Consider the following 19,628-nt stretch of genomic DNA (forward strand, 5'->3'; position numbering starts at 1 on the left):
CAATGTATTAAGTTCTTCCCATCTGCCAGGTGTTGAGAATTCTGTGTACAAGTTTTCACTAAACCCCCACAGTAACACAGAAGTATTATTGATAGTGTCCCCATTCCACAGAGGAGGAAATCGAGGCCTGAAAGGTTACCGACTTGCCCAAGGCCCCAGAGCCAATGAGTATAGGGACTAAGATTTGAACTTTGCTTGTCCACCACCCAGATGAGAGAGAGTATAAAGCGCCTGCTGTTGAATCCCTTGTTCATCTGCTCAACAAACGTTTCTTGAGAGCCTCCGAGGTGCCAACCGACTGTGCCTCACACCTAGATCTCGGTCACTGCCCTCTTGGAGCAGACAATTACATGCAAGATTCAGGTTTTAAACAGTCACAAAAGTAAAGATATAAATGCAAATCATGAAAAGAACCGAAGGAAACAAATGATAGGGCATGATTGGAGAGCATCCTAAGGGGCAAATTCACATTGGGGAGTCAAGGAGGCCTCTCTGAGGAGGGCTTTGAAGCCAAGAAGAGAGGCTGGATGGGGATTTTCGGAGTGGGAAATGGAGGAGGGGTGGGGCAGGAGCAGTGGCTGTAAACCTCAGGCAGGAAATAGCCTACAAGCCCCAGGCCCTGGACAGCAGAGACCAAAGGCAGAGAGTGACACGGTTGGTGTGAGGCCAGGGCCAGAGGGTCTTGTGCATAAGGGAACATTTGGGATCTTAGTCTAAGCACGTCGAAAACCCACTGGCTGGTTTTGAGCATAGTGGTGGAAATGGGAAGAACATTTGTTTAAAAGGATCCTTCTGGAACAAGACTAGAAGGTGCAAGGGTGGGGATGAAGAGGCCAGTCGGGAAGCACTGCAGAGCCCAGGAGGGAGGCTCAGCTCCAAGGAGGTCACTGAGGTCACAGAGAGGGTACCTGGCGTGTGCCCACTGATCACCCCCAGGGGATCCCAGCATGCCACCTGGAAGCCTGCTGACCCTCACAGCCCTGGTGGCCTGGGGGCCTGACCTGGAAGTGGGTGGGTGAGGGGTGGGCAGGGGCCAGTGCTCACCTCGGGAAGACGCTGCCAAGCCCTCTGAGAGCCTCCTTTTCTTGAGTTTGTCCTTAATCTGGGTGGTGTCCCTAGCCACACTGTTGGCCTCTGACTCCAGAGAAGGGAGGAGCACCAGAGGCTGGGCCCCCAAAGACAAGGCCCCGAGGTTCCTGGGGCAACCGTTCCTCTCCTGCCAGCCCTTGGAAGGGGTGTCCAGCTTGCGGCCACCCAGCTCTCCGTGTCCACTCGGGAGCTGTGACGGTTCCTCATTACTCAGTAGGGTGCTTGGCTCAGGCTGGAGGGAACCTGAGGGGGACAGAGTTGTGAATGGCTTGGCACACAATACCCAGGGGGGCAGCAGGCACCAGCAAGCTCCTTGACATTGCTTCCTTTGAACAGGCAGCCACTTGCCTGGTGAGACCCAGTCATCTAATGTTTTAGTCACTCCTGGGGGCGAGTCATTCATTCGACAGTGTCTCTGAAGCACCTAGTCTTCACAAGACCCATGCCACGAAGTGCTCAGAACAAAAGGGGGAATCCACATGCAGTCCTATCACAGCACAGACAAGAGGCCATGAATCACAGGGAAGGTCATCTGCCCAGGGACCACCATCCACCAATCTCCAGAGACCACCACCCACCCATCTCCAGACACCACCATCCACCAATCTCCATCCACCAATCTCCAGGGACCACCATCCACCAATCTCCAGGGTCCACCATCCACCCATCTCCAGGGACCACCATCCACCCATCATCTCCAGGGACCACCATCCACCAATCTCCAGGGTCCACCATCCACCAATCTCCAGGGTCCACCATCCACCAATCTCCAGGGTCCACCATCCACCAATCTCCAGGGTCCACCATCCACCAATCTCCAGGGTCCAACAAAGTCATCAGATCCCTGAGCACTGACCTATGCCAAGCACAAGCTGCAAGCAGGAGCTCAGGAGTCTCAGAGCAAATCACCCCCACCCCCAGCAGACACACCAGATGGGAGAGAAACAAAACGCTCAGCACATTTAGAGGAGGAAAGAGGCTCTAGAAGACCTTCAGGAAGTGGTGCTTTTCACCTGGGCCCTGGGGGAGCCCTGGTGCAGAAAGGGACAGGGAAAGCATTCAGACAGGCGGGCTCTGGAAAGCTCAGCCACACCCCAGCCCCATCAGAGACTCAGGCCACAGATGCTGGACAAGTGGCAGAGACGCTGAGTGGACATCTTGAGAGGGGCCCCTCCCCATTGCCACCCTGGGTGCTCAGTACACTCCCAGGCCCAGGCACATGCAGAGAGCCCTGCTCCCTATTCCTGCCGGTCCCCCTCTGCACACCTCCAACCTCTGAGGCACAGGGTTGAAAAGAACCTGCCTTTGAAAGAATCAAAGGGCATTTTCAGCAGGAGCCACAGGAAAATGACACCTGCTGGTAGCTTGAGAACACAGCCAGCATCTACCACACTCCCCGCTCCAGGATGAGGCCAGGGGCCCTGACCAGGCGGGTCTTCCCATCTCACCTTCTCCATGAGGCAGACTGGAATTGATGCTTCCAGGCGGGAGCACCCGGGGCCCAGCACTGGACCGAGGGATGCTCCCGCAGTACTCGGCCACGGGGGCCAGGACCTTGGCTGGAGACAGAAGCACAGGAGAGCGGCACCTGAGAGTCCTCCAAGGCCAAGACTGGGAGCAAACCAAGAACACCCGGCCGTAACCCTGAGCACTCCAACCCCCAGTGTCCCTGCCCAAAAACCCAAGGCATGTGGTGGCCCCACCCACAACACCAGAGCCTGGCAGGGTCAGCAGGGTGCCTGTGATCTCCACCAAATCCCTCCAACCCCACTTACCCCAGCCTCTCAGCCTGGCTGCCTCCTCCTTCCTCATACCCTGGCTGTGCTCCAAACCCCACTCCATCTTTTCATCTCCCTCATGGGCACCCCTCTTCCATCACCCAACACCACTGACCCCTGGAGTGCCCATCCCCAACCTCTGTCCACCAGCTGCTCTTCCCAGGCCACTTCCTCACTGCCACGCCCTGCAGATAATCCCCTACCCTATGGCTTCCACCCTGACCAATCCCACCCGTTGCAGAGCAGAGCATCAGATTACTTTGCCAACTCCTTCTTGGAAGTCCCCAGGCACCTCATCAGCAGGTCTTACACTGATCTTCCCTCTTCTCTCCTAACCTCCCTTGGCTCAGCAAAAGGCCCCCTCTATCCCCGACACAGGGATTTGTGAACGCTCCCTGTGCAGGGAGACAGTAGTGGGCAAGGCTGACTCAGTCCTCAGTGAGATTTGAAGTCTGGCAGGGAAGACAATGATTAATAAGCAATGACAGTGTGGGGCCTGGGAGCCTGGCCAGAGATGGGGACAGAAAAAGCTTCCCAGAGGGCGGGACCACTGAACTGAGACCATACAGGGAGTAGGAGTCAGGAAAGAGGAGGGGAAGCTCAGCTAAGGCATGCGCTCCTTTAAGAAACCTTCCATCTTTTGCCAGTTTTTAAAGAAGATTCTCTGTTTTTTGTTACTGAGTTGTTTGAGTTCCTTATATATTCTGGTTATTAATCCTTTGTTGGATGGATAGTTTGCAAATATTTTCTCCCATTCTTCACTCTATTGACTGTTTCCTTGGGGATACAGAAGCTTTTTAGCTTGATGGAATCCCATTTGTCTATTTTGTTTTTGTTGCTTGTGCTTTTGAGGTCACTGCTGGGTAAATATCCAACAGAAAGTAAATCAGTACATTGAGCTATCTGCACTCTCATGTTTATTGCAGCATTATTCACAATAGCCAAGATATGGAATCAACCTAAGTGTCCATCAACAGATGAATGGATAAAGAAAATGTGGCACATATACACAATGGGATACTATCAGGCCATAAAAAAGAATAAAATCCTGTCACTTGCAGCTACATGGATGGAACTGGAGGTCATTATCTTTTTTTTTTTTTTTTTTTAAATGGAGTCTCAGTGGTGCGATCTCGGCTCACTGCAACGTCCACCTTCTGGGTTCAAGTGATTCTCCTGCCTCAGCTCCCCCGAGTAGCTGGGATTACAGGCGCCTGCCACCACACCCGGCTAATTTTTTGTATTTTCGTAGAGACAGGGTTTCACCATGTTGCCCAGGCTGGTCTCAAACTCCTGAGCTCATGCAATCTGCCCACCTCTGCCTCCCAAAGTGCTAGGATTACAGATGTGAGCCACCATGCCCAGCCTGGAGGTCATTATCTTAAGTGAAGTAAGCCAGGCACAGAGAGACAAATTTTACTTGTTTTCATTCATATATAGGAGCTAAAAAAGTCAATCTCACAGAGGCAGAAAACAGAATGGTGGTTACCAGAGGCTGGGAAGAGAAGGGGGTGGAATGAAAAGAAGTTGGTTAATGGGTACAAAAATACAGTTAGATAGAAGGAATAAGAGCTATTGTTTGATAGTACAGTAGGGTGACTATAGCTCATAATAATGTATTGTATAATTCAAAACAGCTAGAATTGGAACGTTCCCAACATCAAGAAATGGCCAATGGTTGAGGTAATGGAAATCCCAGTTACCCTAATTTAATCATTACACCTTGAATGCCTGTATCCAAATACCACATGTACACCCAGAAAATATGTACAACTATTATGTGTCAGTATTTTTAAAAGAGAAAGAGAAACCCCCTCTCCTGTGTTCCCACAGCCCCAGGCACACCCCCGTTACTCTCTCTTCCCCACACCTCTCTCTGCTCCTGCCCTGCAGCTTCCCTAGGAATAGGCACTGTGTCTTACTCATCTCTGCAGTACTGTCCCTGCCGCTCAGCAGTCACTTCACAAACGTGGGTCCCATACCCTCCCGGCTCAGTCCTTCCCAAGCACACCTCAGGACCATCCATGGGGCCCTAACCCACCACCTGGAGAAGCCACCACGCAGGTGGAAACCCAGCTCATCCACCCCCAGGTCGAAAGACTCCTAGTCTGGGACTCAGGAGCCTGGGTTCCCACTTTTTGCCACCTGTGTGACCTTGAGGAAATACGCTAACTTCTCCGAGTCTCAGTTCCCACATCAGTAAAGCAAAGGAGTTGACAGCACTAAAGGTTCATACAACATCTTTATCCTATTTGTAGATTTGTAGATTTTTCTTTCTAAGATCTCAGCACCTCCCACTTCCCCACTGGAATCTACGTTCGGGTGGGATCTGATTTAGCACTAAAGTAAGCAGGTGTTTTCTGATTCCTATGTCGAAGCCCCCGGGAGCTCCTCCGTGTGCATCAAGCGCTGTCTCCTGAACAGCAGCTCTGGCCATCCTGCTGCTCTGCCTTCCTTCCAAATGGCCATCTGGCCCCTGCTCCAGCCCCTGCAGGATGAAGCAGCTCTGCACCTTGCTAGTACCCATTTCATCTGGGGCAGGACCAATCCCCTCACTTTCCAGGGGAAACTGAGGCTCACCCAGATGGCTCCCAAAAGCAGAGCCAGGCCTCGAGGCCCGTCTCCTGATGCTAACTGGCCACACACTGCTCCCACTACTCCACCCAGTTGGCAAAGGAAATAGAACCATTCACTCTCCCTGAGGCCCCGGCCCACATCCCCTGCCCATCCACATCCCCTGCCCATCCACATACCCTTGACCACAGAACAGAATTAGCCCCTCAAGGAACCAGCCACCCTGCTGCAGAGAGTGGAGGCAAAGCTCAGGCCAAGGCTCTAGAACGCTCCAAGCACTCCTAGGCCAGGGAGCCACCCAGAGAGCCAGCTGAGCAGCAGCACGTGGGTTGCTGGCCAGGGCTGGAAAGGCACGGCCACCTGGCTGCATCTCCCAGCAGCCTTCATCCCCACATCTCCCTTGTTCTGGCCTCTGGGAGTGTCCAAGGCAGGTCCCCTAGCCCAGAAAACACCAGCCGCAGGCCTCCTGTGGTGCCCGTTACCTTTGGGGAAATCATCACGGGTGCCCATGTCCTGGGTGGAGAAGGTGCCTGCAAGGTTGCCCAGAGGCAGCAGCTATTTCTGGGTGGTGAGTACAGTCCTTGGGGGTCTGGAGGGGTCCGACCTGTAACATCTGGGACCTAAGGATAAGAAGAGAAAAGAGAAGTCAGTAAAAGCCAATTAACACTTTTAAACTACTTCACAGAAAGCCCATCAGGAGCTAAAGCATTATTGTCATGAAGAAATCGGCCATTAAACTGAAGGATGCCATTTTTCTGACATTGGACTCACAAATGTTTCAGTTCCCAAGTGCGAGGCCGCGTGGTTTTGGGAAGAGTTCGTTATGAAGAGTGTCAACAAAACCCATCAACCTGCCGTCCCTTGTCACTGAGACATGGGCACCTTTAGGGTCGCGGGGAAAGATGATTTTTGCCAAGGTAGTGTCTGACACTGTTTCTCCAGCAGTTTCTGTTTGCTTCCGATACCCCTCAGTCCACCAGCTGCCCTGAAAGCCCATGACAATGTTGGCCTCTGTGACCACTCATCACACAGGTGTTGGCGGGGCCTCTCGGACACCGGCTCTCCAGTCTCTCTCGAGATGTGTGGTTACGACCTCCATGACGTCCTTGGTGCTCATTCTCACCGGACTGAACAAGCCACACCTGTGACCCCTCAGCCACTGCATTGTCCACACTTGATCCCTCCTGCCCTCCTTTCAGCCTCTGGGGTCAGCCGTCAGCTCTTGCCCTTGACCTAACTTCATTCTCTCTCCATGTGACAGGGTCTCACTGCACCCTCTGCAGCTTCACACAATTCTATGAATCCTTTGCTGAGATAATGGCGACCGTTTTCCCCTGACAGGTAATGGAGGTGCCCTCAGAGCTGATCTGTAGTAAGACCAGGGGTGAAGCCCACAGCTCCCAATTTCTACCCCAGACAGGAGCTCTCGTCCACAAAGCGTCTGCGGACAGGGCAGGAACCTGTGCCAACTCCCTTTTCTGAGCAAGAAATCCCAACTCAGGAACTGAGAAACCCGCCTTCCATTTGGAAGCCAGCCAGCCGCTGCCCCACCCGGGCCCCAGAAGGCAGAGTAGCTCCTAGCAACCCTCCACCCAAACACAGGTGTCCAGCCCAGCGCCGGGCCCAGCGCAGCACCCAGCCCAGCTTGGCCCCAGCCTGGTCTCACTTCTTAGAACCTCAAGACACGAGTTCCCTGTCTGAGAATTTTCCTCACAACCAGGGAGAGGGGAACTCTCTGTTTAATATCTACTGGGATAAGGATGTGGCCACACGGTGCTGAAAAGCAGTCCTGAACCCCTGTGAGACACGGCACCTCTCCCAGGCAAGGCGAGGGAAGATTCTGTTCCACAGATACCAACACCCCAGACTTCACCCCCTGAGCTAGGGAACAGGCTCAAGAGATTGACCAGGCAGCTGGTTTCCAGACAAAGCCCAGCAGGAATGTGGCAGGCTGGCACAGACCTTCCATGGCTGAATTACAGCAAACAAGCTGGGGTCCTGGGATTTGGGGGCTGTGACAGCCGCAGGCCCCACCTGTTCCCCATATCTCTAACCAGAGGATACACTTTCTATGAAAATTATATGCAGAAAAGCAATATTTAGCTACAGTCCTTGTTCTCCTTAACTGCAGATTAGAATATCCTGGAAACTAATTAAAATTATAGATTTCCAGGCCCCATCTCTAGCCCCTGCTGAATTAAGTATAGGAAATAGGCCACAGGGATTTTTTTAAAACCTCTGATTTCTTTTTTTTTTTTTTTTTTTTTTTTTGAGACAGAATCTCCCTCTGTCACCCAGGCTGGAGTGCAGTGGCATGATCTTGGCTCACTGTAACCTCCACCTCCCAGGTTCAAGCCATTCTCCTGCCTCAGCCTCCCAAGTAGCTGGGATTACAGGCATGCATCAGCATGGCCAGCTAATTTTTGTATTTTTAGCAGAGATGGGGTTTCACCATGTTGGCCAGGCTGGTCTTAAACTCCTGACCTCAAGTGATCTGCCTGCTTTGGACCCCCAAAGTGCTGGGATTACAGGCATAAGCCACCACGCGCGGCCTTACCTTCTGATTTTGATGTTCAAACAGGATCGAAAAATCACTGGCCTGTAGTTCAGATTCACTTTATAATAAGACCTCAGCCCTATTTCTTACCCTAGGCTGTCAGAGTGGTCATTGCTGCCTCAGTTTCCCCAAAGTGATTACTCTCTAGGAGGCTAAAGAGAAGACTCGAGCTGCCTGAGGGTACAGGATGCTTAAGTTTCAACAGCCACCCCTACTGCAATGGGCCTTCTGAACAAGACGGTTCTCCCACCGTGGCCTCCTCAGTGGTCAGAGGTCAACAGGCCAAGGCAGCCCAGGTTCCCCCTGGCCCCAGGACACCAGCAGTACGGAAAGGAAATCTGGAGCCATTCCACGGCTTGCCAAAGCATCCCCTCTAGCAGAGCCACTTTGAGACCCTCTCAGGGTCTACACCTTCGGCCCTTCAGGCCCCAGGGTCTAGTGCAGGATCTCCGAGGTGCCCGCCCTAGAGGTGGCAGGTGGCCAGAGTTGCTATGGACAAACAGGCCCGACTAATGTGGGTGCAGTGAGGGGCACCACCCTAGGAAATCACTCTGGCCCAGGGGCCTGTGGGAACTGAATGATCCATATCCAAACTATAAAAGAATCAGGAAGTCCAGCACAAGTGTGGACAGGGCACAGACTCCACTGAGCACCTGACCCCCAAGGTGCAGTTCACCGAGGCCCCATCGCACCTGGCGCTGCTCTAGACACCAAGGCGCTACTCTCCCCTGTGAGAACAGCCAGCCCCTGATCCAAAGGGCTAAATGAGCCGGTGGATTCTGGTGACCAGGATCTTGTCCTCACTTCCTGATGCTCTGAATTGCTCTGCCTGGCTGGCTCCTCCCCTCTCAGCCTCTGTTTCCCAGCCCAGGGAATGGGGTGACCCAAAGTAAGTGGCCATTGTCCCCTCCTCCCGTTAACCCTATGGCTGCAGAGGTTCCATAGTGACTGGCACCACAGGAATGAAGAAAGGTGACAGAGGGGACTCAAGTGTCAAGTGGAAAGGGAACAAAAGCTAGCTAGGGGTGGCCCAGTAAAGAAGTTCACCCCAAGAACAAAACCCCAACCGCCCAGGCCTCGCACAGCCCACAGGGAGCGCGCAGTTCCACGTCCACCTGCTCCCACGGGGCGGGGCAGACCCAGCCCACCCACCACAGCCCTGGGGCTGCCACTCTCACAGCTTCTCTTGCTGTCATGACACCACCCACTCTGACTTTCAGAGACCTCTGAGACGTCTCCAGCCAGAGTTCTCATCTCCTCAGACAAAGCTGGTGGGAACAGTAGAGCTCACGCCAAGGTGACAGAGAAAGGAAGAGGGGGCGAGCCAGGCTGAGGGGAAGAATGGCAGAGTTTACAAATCCTCATTCCGGAACCAAAAACATGGTCCCCACTGACATACTCTCGGAAGAGAGGCCTCAGATCTAGGCCCCCTCCCGTCTCACACCCCACGAGCCAGTATGTGGCCGAGTGCCCCACTCAGAACTCCCAGAACGCTGGCTGTGGCTCAGACACAGCGGGGCTGGAATCCTGCCCTGGGCCCTCCTGTATAAACTTGGGAAGCTGATTTAATTCCTCTGAGCTTCAGTTTCTTCATCTGAAAAAAATGTCCTAACAAGGGGTTTTGTTAGGAATAAATGAAGTAATGTTAGAAATAATAGTCCTATTGCTGGCATATAGTAATTGTTCAGTAATGTCAGGTGTGAATCTTCCTTCTCCTCCCCTGGGGAAAAGCAAGTCCCCCGCCCCCCACTTCACACACACACACACACACACGCGCGCGCACACTCACTCGCATGTCCATACACCCACACTGTCTTTAAAGTTATGACAGGCCAGCCCTCCATTCCTGTAAGACAGACCAGGTGACACAGATGCCTCTCATGCAGAGGAGACAGATATGTCTACAGAATAAGACACTCAAATGAGAGGTTGCCTTTGACCCCCTCCAGCTCTCACCCCTGAGCCCACACTTCTAAGCGAATGTCGTCTGTAATGCTGAGCAGAGAAGGTGAACGTTCACTGTCACGCCCGACAGGACGAAGTAACCCTGCTGCAGCGATGAGCACTCAGGGACACTCTCCACACCGTCTGACTAGGGCACCGGAGATGCTCCACGGAAAAGCAGCCTCCGTGCTGGGCCTGGAAGTGGGATCAAAACGGGTAGGAAATGGGGTCTAAATGGGTAGGAAGGAGGAATGGCGTTCCAGGCTGAGGACGCGGCCTGAGGAAAGCACGGAGCAGATGTGCCTGTGAGTCTGGGGTCTGGCAAGAGGACCCAGGCCTGGGAGCGGGATGAGGGCCATCGGCGGAGACCCAGAATGCTCTGTGAGAGGGTCAGGGCTTGCCCTGCAGCCCAGGGGAACTCTGGAGACTGTTCAAGGAGAGGAATGGCATTATCTGACCTGCAGTTTCATGCAGAACGCTCGAGTGGGGCCTTGGAAGAACTTCCCAAGGAAGGGGAGCCTCTGACAGAATTACAGGACTGAAATGTAGAGATGTTAGCCCAGCCTCTGGATCAGGCACAGAAAATAAACAACTTAACCAGGATTTGACACTGATTATACGCAGGGTTTAGACTGGATGGAACATGCCTTCCTGTATCTCGTGCTGTCTCCCTGAGGATAAGAAACAGCTACCCACGCCTCCAATCACCATACACATACATCTCACCCCTCCACCCACCTCTGCTTCCCTCATGGGAGGCAGCCCAGGCCATAGACCTGCAGGGAGGACCCTGGATGTTGTCAGGTGAACAACTTATGAGACTCTGACCTCCAGAGTTCGGCCTGTCACTGAAAATCTGCGATTCACTCACTCATTCAAACATGCCATAGGTACTAAGATACGAAGGGGAATAAGACTAAAATCCAGCGCCTGCAAGCTGTGTGACTGAAGGCACATTGTTAAACTTCTCTGAGCCCAGCTCTTTTAACTGCAAAGTGGAAATAATGCTGCAATCCTGGCACTTTGGGAGGCCAAGGCTGGCGGATCGCTTGAGTTCGAGACCAGCTTGGGCAACACAGTAAAATCTCATCTCTACAAAAATGCAAAAATTAGCCAGGCATGGTGGCTTGTCCCTGTAGTCTCAGTTACCTTGGGGGAGCTGAGGCAGGAGGTCGAGGCTGCAGTGAGCCGAGATTGTGCCACTGCACTCCAGTCTGGGCGACAGAGATCCTGTCTCCAAAAAAAAAAAAAAAAAAAGGAGATAACGCTTATCTCACTTCAATATTGCATTCAATAAGATATGAAAAGCGGGCCCGTTACAGCAGCTCATGCCTGTGAGAGGCCGAGGTGGGCGGATCACTTGAGGTCAGGAGTTAGAGACCAGCCTGGCCAACATGGCAAAAACCCCGTCTGTACCAAAAAATACAAAAATTAGCTTTGTGGTAGCACACGTCTATAATCCTACCTACTCAGGAGGCTGAGGCAGGAGAATCACTTGAACCTGGGAGGTGGAGGCTGCAGTGAGCTGAGATCACACCACTGCACTCCAGCCTGGACAACAGAGCAAGACTCCATCTCAAAGAAAAACAAAAACAAAAACAAAACCTGGCCTCAAGAGAGTGCCCAGAGCTAAGGAACGTCTCAGGAAAACAGCAGCATTGAGCAGAGATGGGTAGAGAAGGGGAGGCCCCAAGGGAGTCTGAGCAAGGACAGCCAGGGAGGCCAGGGCAGTTGGCACCAGCAGAGCCAGATGAGCAGAGAGTGATTAGAGGTGTCAGCTCAGCCAACTGGATGTGACCATTATGGAATCATCGGGAGCTTAGTGTGAGCAATCTCTGTGCCTGTGGAGGAATGGGGGTCGCAGAAAATCCTGAGGTCTGAGTGGAAGGTTAAATAGAGACAGTGAGTCCAAACAATGCTGGGGAATTTGGATGAGAAAGGCAGGAGATTGGAGAGTAGCTGGAGGGGAAGGAAGGGTGGATGAAGTTGTGTTGTTTGCTTGTTTGTTTGTTATCTGTATTTTTCAGGGAGATTCTAGAGCAAGTTCACAGGAGGAGGAGAAAGAGCCAGAAGGAAAAGGCTGAAGACCCAGGGGAGGGAGGGGAGCTGATGGAGCAGGAGCCCAGTGTTAACAGCGGAGGGAGAAGGGCACAGGCTGGGCCAGACAGGAGTGCCAGTCCTCAGACCCTGGAGGAAGAGCCAAGGGTCCTACAGAGGGAGAGGTCAGGAAGAGAGAAAGGGCACGTAGAACAGCCTTGATATTGGCGGTGAAGAGGGAGGTGAGTCTGCTGCATGTGAGAGCTGGACTCAGGAGTGTGAAGTTCTGAATAGTCACGGGGGCATATTCTGACTTTAGAAGAACCAAACCATTCCTTTCCTTTCCTCTCCCAGATGCCTCCATCTTTATTAGGAGGGCTTCTTACAGGCGGCACCCACCCTTGTGATTTCAATTGCCATCTGATTATCGGGACTTCCAAGCCTACAGTGGAGCCCAGACCTCCCTCTCTGGAGCTGCAGACAAGGCCTCGCAGCTGCGAGGAGGCCTGGATGGCTCCACCTGCGTGTCCATCTTTATTAGCTTGGGGCAGGGCTGGTTTCCACACTGACCCTCAACTCGGCCACTCCTAGAGCTGGCAGTCCCAAGAGCCACTTCACCCCGAACTGGGAGATTGATATCCACACCCACCAGACCGCCTGTGGGGGTATCCAAGGCCCTCCGCCACTCAGGCCCCTGACTCCAGCTGTGACTGGCATGTGGGGGCCAGCAGGAAGGCCGTTCACGGATGAGAAGCACCCCCACCACAACTGGACCCCTTTACCAGCTCTGGGGCTACCACCACTGTTGCAGATGGCGTCTCCTCTACCATCATGAGATCAGGTGGGCTTAGTACTCCTGCAACCGCCCTGTTCTCAGACAATATGAGGTGCAGCCAGCCAGCAATTCCACAGAATGCAGACAAAGGGACAAACAGTACCAGGCTCATGGCAATAACACAGTAACTGTAGTGTGACTGAATGAATGAGTTCAAAACTAAAGCACATCTTCCAGACAGTCTTGCTGAGAAGAAACTAAGTGAAGGAATAAACATTTCTTAGTTCCATTTTGCTTTGTGCCCAGGCAATATACGTCATGCTTCCAAAGACTATGTCATTGAGCTTTGGAAATAGAGAAAGACAGTGCATATTTTCATCCTCATTTTATAGACAAGATGATTGAGGCTCAGAGAGGTTAAGTAACTAAGTTGAAGCCACAGAGCTACTAAGTGGAAGAGTCGAGGCTGATGGTTTCTGCTCAAGGAGGTGGTAGTATTTCAGGGCATTCATTCAGGAGTCAACGGGGTTAAATTCCATCACTTACTAGCTGCGTGACCTCAGGCACATGGTTAAAATTCTCTGAGTCTCCATTTAACTGTGAAATGGAAATAATAATATCTATCTCCAAGGTTATTGAGAATATTCCAAAAAATATGAGAAACATTTAATAGGCTGATTGGGCCCAGGGGCCCAATCCACAGTGGCTATTAATAGTATTGGTTGTTTAGTAACTGTTTTGCTGTGTTCAGATGTTCAAGAAGAAAGAGGGGAAATGTCCCTTTTGAAAGTCTTTGGGCCAAGAAGCTACAGAGGCCTGGCTGAGGCTGGACAGCAACACGGAGGTGCCACCTTGTGCAGCAGGAGGTCCTTCCATTTCCTGAGCTGTCGAGGGTAAGCAGGAAGCAGCGGGCAGGCTGGGGCGGGACACTTACAACAGGGGTCAAGTACCACGTTGCTGGGAAGAATCTTTCTTAACAGAACAGTCTGTTCAGGAGGCAGTTCACACCTGAATCTAATGACCTCCCAGGACAGGGCAGAGGAAGTGGTCAGAAACCCAAAGCAGCACTTCCCAACTGTTTTATGCCCAGCGCGGCTGAGGAATGTGGCCACCCATTTGTAATAGCAGCTCAGTGTGGGCGTCTCGGGTTGGGGGTAGATGGGCCACAGCATTTGAAACCGTCCCCCACCAACCCTAGGAAATTCTGATGTGATCATTAATGGTCTAAAAGATATAGGAAAGCCTAGGGTGAGAGAAAGCTTTATTTAGGCTGTTTTTGAAAAACAATGAGATAGGTTGCAAGCAGGGCCGCCATGTTTGATTGTCTAGGTTGGGCACTGCACAAGGGCATCCTAATTAAGGAGACATTTCTCAATCTCTTACACTACAACCTTTTCTTTTTTCTTTTTTTTTTTTTTTTTTGAGACACATTTTCACTCTGTCGGCCAGAGGAGGGCAGTGCCATGATCTCAGCTCACTGCAACCTCCACCTCCCAGGTTCAAGCAATCCTCCTGCCTCAGCCTCCCAAGTAGCTGGGACTACAGGCATGTGCCACCATGCCCAGCTAGTTATTTCTGTGTGTATATTATTAGTAGAGACGGGGTTTTGCCATGTTGGCCAGGCTGGTCTCGAACTCCTGACCTCAAGTGATCCACCCACCTCAGCCTCCCAAAATGCTGGGATTACAGGCACGAGCCTCACACTACATCTTCTCCAAAGTCCTGGCAATGTTGTTTTAGACAATGACTGTACATATTTGCACATTCATTTCAGTCTTTTTCTGATGAATAAAAGAAAAGTGTCTTGAGAAAGAAACATCTTTTTCTAATTCTCAAAGGGAACCATATGAGTGGGCTGTGGTCCTAGTAACAAAGGCTGTGTAACTTATACATAAATTTACAAAATTCAAAATCTTCTGAACCTGCCGCCACCTTTGTGTGTGGTGTTGTTGCAAATATAAATTAGAGATAAATCAGAACTTGGGCTAGTGCTTTAACAGAATTTCCCGTGCCTTTCTCCTGTCACTAAATTTCAAGCTGGAAGGGGCCTTGGAGGTCAGCTAGTCTCCTTCCTTATAAATGAGGGGTTAATCTGAGGCCCACAGAGGCTGTGTGACTTACTGTCTTAGCCTACTCAGGCTGCTATAACAAAATACCATAGAATACGTTACTTAAACAACAAAAATTTGGCTGGGCACAATGGCTCACACCTGTAATCCCAGCACTTTGGGAGGCCGAGGCAGGCAGATCACCTGAGGTTAGGAGTTTGAGACCAGCCTGACCAACATGGCAAAACCCTGTCTTTACTGAAAATACAAAATTAGCTGGGTGTGGTGGTGAGTACCTGTAATCCCAGCTACTAGGGAGGCTGAGGCAGAGGAATCACTTGAACTTGGGAGGCAGAGGTCACAGTGAGCCGAGGTCACACCATTGCACTCCAGCCAGGCAACAAGAGCAAAACTCCAACTCAAAAAACAAAACAAAAAAATAGAAATTTAGTTCTGGAGGCTGGGAAGTCCAAGTTTAAGGTGCCGGCTGATTCTGCTCCTGGTGAGGACTCGCTTCCTGGATTGCAGGTAGCTGTCTTCCCTTTGTCCTCACATGGCAGAGGGAGAGAGAGCAAGTTCTCCGGTCTCTTCTTCTAAGGGCACTAACCCATCATGAGAGAACCACCCTCACGACCTCATCTGAATCAAATTACCTCCCGAAGGCCCCACCTCCTGATACCAACACATGGGGGGTTAGGCTTTAATATTTGCATTTGTGGGGACACGTGCATTCAGTCTATAACACATACATAAGACCATCAGGAGCCAATGCCTATCCCAGGGCCCATAACCCTGTAGGCATCACACTGGCTGCCAGCTGGGAAGGCCTTCAGCAGGACTGAGAGGAAAGCTTCCTTCTCCAGCTTCCCCTCAAGACCCCCCCCAAAATAGTCACCTTGCCACTGCAGTGCCTGGTCAGAGCCCATGTAGTGTGCTCCCAAGGACTAAGGTTTTTGGAGGGGTTGGATGCCACTGCGTCCATCCTGCCTGAAATCACACAGCCATTGGCTAGGGCTTGGAAGTCTTCTGCTGGCCCTGAGATTTCCACCGTCGAGGTAAGAGTTATCCCAGCACTTGATCACAGTGCTGGAGTCTTGAATGAAAAACGGCTTGGCCCACTGTCCCGGGAATGCCTTCTGCAGGGTTTGGTTGGTCAGTTGAGGATTCCTGCCCAGTAGCGGGAGCTTGAATCTTCAAACTATAGACTGTGAACAAACACCTGTACTCGGAGGATCAGAAGGGACTAGGAAGAAAGAAAGCAACTTGTCTAAAATCTCAGCAAAGATGTATTGACATGACTCTGGCATCTGAATGTCTGTCACATCCCAGGAAAGGGCTCTTGGCAAAGGCCTCCCTGCCAGAAGCTCAGAAGACTTCAGACCCGGGCCCTGTCCCTTCCCAGTGGCCCATGAGAAAGTTGACTTTCTTGAATAGGAGCCAGAGTTTTGCATGTGCCTCTCCAGGAGATACACCAGGTTTTGCCTGGGAAATGTAAATGGCTTCTGTGGAGGGACATTTTTTTTTTCTGTCTTTGTTTTATTGAAGAGAAATCCAAGACCCAGGAAGGGATGTGAGTTGGGCCAAGAACCAGAGGTTTTAAAACACAAAATGGGAAACTGTGGCTCTGTAATTCCAACACTGAGAAGTACGTGGAAGAGTGATTGGTCTCCCAAGAAGAAGAATGGAGGAGAGGGATGGAGGGGTGGGGAGGGCAGAGAGAAAAATGGGGCTCAAAAGCCTGAGCACCAGGAGGGGCTGAGGTCACAGAGAGCAGAGGAAGGAAGGCACCCAACAGGAGAAGAAAGTGGGGAGGAAGAAGGGCTGGAGGCAGATGCCCAACCCCCTGGTAATCAAGAAAATGCAAATGAGATGCTACCACCATCCCACAAAGATGGGCAAAAATTGACATGGGTGGCAATGCCAAATGCTAGTGAGAGCACAGAGCAATGGGAGCACTCACGACAGCTGGCAGGTGAGGTACAAATGGGCACAACCCCTTGGGAAAGTGGTCTGGCTTTACCTGATAGAGCTAAAAATGCACAAACCTAATGTTCAGCAATTCCACTCCTAGGAACCCACCCTTGAGAAAATCTTGCACAGGTGATCCAGGAAAGGAGCTCAAGAGTGTCCAGAGCAGCTCCATGGATAATGGCCAAAATCTAGAAAAAAATCTAAATGTTCAACAGGAAAATGAAGCAATCAATCACGGTGCACTCACAACATAGAATATTACAGGGTAATGAAACAAACGACTGCCCCACTGAACACGATGGATGATGCCACAGCATAATGTTTCGTGAAAGGAGCCAGACGTGAAAGACCACACAGGGTATGACCCTACTTCTACAAAGTTCAAAGGAAGACAAAACTACATCGAGTGTTTAGAAATGCAAACATAGGCCGGGCGTGGTGGCTCACACCTGTAATCCCAGCACTTTGGGAGGCCAATGCAGGCGGATCATCTGAGCCAGGAATTCGAGACCAGGCTGAGCAACATGGAAAAACCCCATCTCTACAAAAAAAAAAAATATATATATATATACACACACACACACACACACACAAAAAAAAACAAAGATTAGCCAGACATGGTGGCATGCACCTGTACACCCAGCTACTTGGGAAGCTGAGGTGGGAGGAACACTTGAGTCTAGGAGGCAGAGGTTGCAGTGAGCGGAGACCGTGCCACTGCACTCCCACCTGGGGGACAGAGTGAAACCTTGTCTCAAAAAATGAAGCGAAATTAAATTAAAATAAAAATGCAGACATAGATGAAAAACTTGATAGAAAAGCAAGGAAAAATTAGTAGCGTGATTAACCCTAAGGGGAAGGGAGGCGGCTGTGATAAGGACAGGGCCCATGGGGGTGGGTTCTGGGAGGCGGCCAGTTTGTCTGTTTCTTGGCCTGGGGGGTGGCCACATGGACATTCACTTTATAACTATCCCTCACACTGTGCACGCATGTTATGCATTCTTCTGTCTGCAATAATAAACTTCCAGCCTCTGTGCTGGTGCGCAGAGTCTGGTGCCTCTGAAGTGGCCGTGGTGTCAACAGGAGGATGCGCTGCCCTCAGAGGCAGGTGTCTCCAGAGCTCAGGTGGACATCTCCCCATCCCTTGCCCCCAACTACCTTCCCCTTTCTTCAAATCTACTAGTCTTGGGATCCATGGGCTGAAACTGAGCCAGTCCTGGGAGCCAGCCAGCCTGTGGCTAGAAGGCTGCAGGGCTGTCTCCTGCAGGGCATTGGTGAGAAGGGTAAGGGACTACCCGGTTTGGGATAGAAATGATTATGGGACCCTCACACCACTTCCTGGAGCCAGGCACCAATGCCCTGTGGCCTGCCTCCGTGATGCTCCAACAGCACGGGCCCCAGTCCCTCCCCTCCCAGCGCTCCTGAGGAAACGGCAGCCCTCTGAGGTCCCCCGCCAGCACCAGCCCTTGTCCTGGAGAAGTGACTGGCAAAAACTTAGTTTCAGGAGACTGAAATGCGCTCCAGAAAGGAACACGCTAGTCTCCACCGTGACAACAGCATCAACAACAGTAACTTCCGTTCTGCACATGGGCTAACGCACCAGCTGCCCTCCTGACTGTCTCCATGCTCACACGCGGCACCAAGAGAGGTTTTTTTAAAACCCCTCTTCACAGATGAGAGACCTGAGGCCCAGACAGGCAAAGAGCTCAAGTCCACACAGCCAGAAAGAGGTGGGGTTAGAATTCAAACCCAGAGCAGAGCCCCTCCAAGGCCTATGCTCTCACGGGGTGCCCTAGCACCCTAAGCACAGGTGCCGTCCCCACAGCATGCCCACACCCCTCCTGGCACCATCGCCCACAGCACCCCAGGGAGCCGCTGCCCTGTGAAGGGTTCACCCTGAGGCAGAGAGCACTGCCGACAGAGGCCATGACTCAGGGAAGGGGCCAGCCCAGGCCAGCCCCTCCTTCCTTGGCTCCCAGTGCTCAGAGAGCAGTGAGTCCAACCTCCTCCCCTAGAGCTGCCACATAAAGGCCCAGAGAGGGTCAGGGACATCCCCACGGTCACACAGCCCCCATGTCATGGCAGGATGCTTTTTCCTTCATTGTGCCTTTGTGCCTGCTCCAGTTCGGGTCCTTCTCCCTCCCTCCAAGGACTTCAGGGGTCCTGACCCGGCCTCCCATTCACCTCCCCACAACAGATGGCTTGGTGGACTTATCACCTCTCACCTCTCTGTCCAGAGGCCAAACCCCTGTCACTGGAGGAATCCAGGGTCCTTGGTCTCTACAGAGATGTTGATGCTTATGGGCCCAGGGAGGCAAGGATGGGCAAGGGAGGCAAGCCCCAGGCCTGGCCCAGCCTGGCCCCCACCAGCCACGCAGTCCTGGGCTGCAGCCTCCTGTCTGAGCAGGTGCTGGGTGGCCACGAGCTCCGCCGCTGGCGTGCTCCAGCTCTCAGCAAAGCTCTCCTTGAATAAACAAGGCTGCATAGCAACCACTCGTTGAAGGAGCCCACAGCTCCCTGCGTGGGGCAGAGACCGAGCCAAGAGACTTTTCCCCTTGGTCTCATTGCCTCTGTGGCTCACTGGAGCACAGGCACTCCCAAGTGGCAGGCCTGTCCTCTGGGGTCATGGACACCACAGAAAGAGAGAGCACTGGGCCCCCTCTGCCTGGTGACTGTAGCCAGGAAGTGCATAGCTGGCTTGGCGCAGGGATGTTGTTGGCGGTAGAACCCCTGGTTTTGTTTACATGGTCTCTGGGCTCAATCTGCTTCTGCTTACTAGCTCTTCTAGAGGCAGAAAGGCAAAGTGAGCATCCAGGCCAGAGTGAGCAGGCAGAGCTAGGTTTGAATCATGATCC

General features: G+C 52.1%; 1 protein-coding gene across 2 annotated transcripts in view; it reads right to left on the reverse strand.

Annotated features, from left to right (window-relative positions):
- Positions 1 to 19,248, reverse strand: part of FAM179A (family with sequence similarity 179, member A) — an 84,296-nt gene extending 65,048 nt beyond the window's left edge. For both annotated transcript variants that reach the window (XM_011972572.1, XM_011972571.1), the window contains exons 1-4: positions 18,999 to 19,248; positions 5,924 to 6,061; positions 2,538 to 2,648; positions 1,045 to 1,332 (exon numbers count right to left, since the gene is read on the reverse strand). In XM_011972572.1, the coding sequence (XP_011827962.1) occupies positions 1,045 to 1,332; positions 2,538 to 2,648; positions 5,924 to 5,951 (427 nt within the window). In that variant the 5' untranslated portion in view covers positions 5,952 to 6,061; positions 18,999 to 19,248. The remainder of the gene's footprint in view (positions 1 to 1,044; positions 1,333 to 2,537; positions 2,649 to 5,923; positions 6,062 to 18,998) is intronic.
- Positions 19,249 to 19,628: the final 380 nt, after the last annotated feature.

Source organism: Mandrillus leucophaeus, unplaced genomic scaffold (assembly GCF_000951045.1).
Source record: "Mandrillus leucophaeus isolate KB7577 unplaced genomic scaffold, Mleu.le_1.0 Scaffold13, whole genome shotgun sequence".
Lineage (NCBI taxonomy): Eukaryota > Metazoa > Chordata > Mammalia > Primates > Cercopithecidae > Mandrillus > Mandrillus leucophaeus.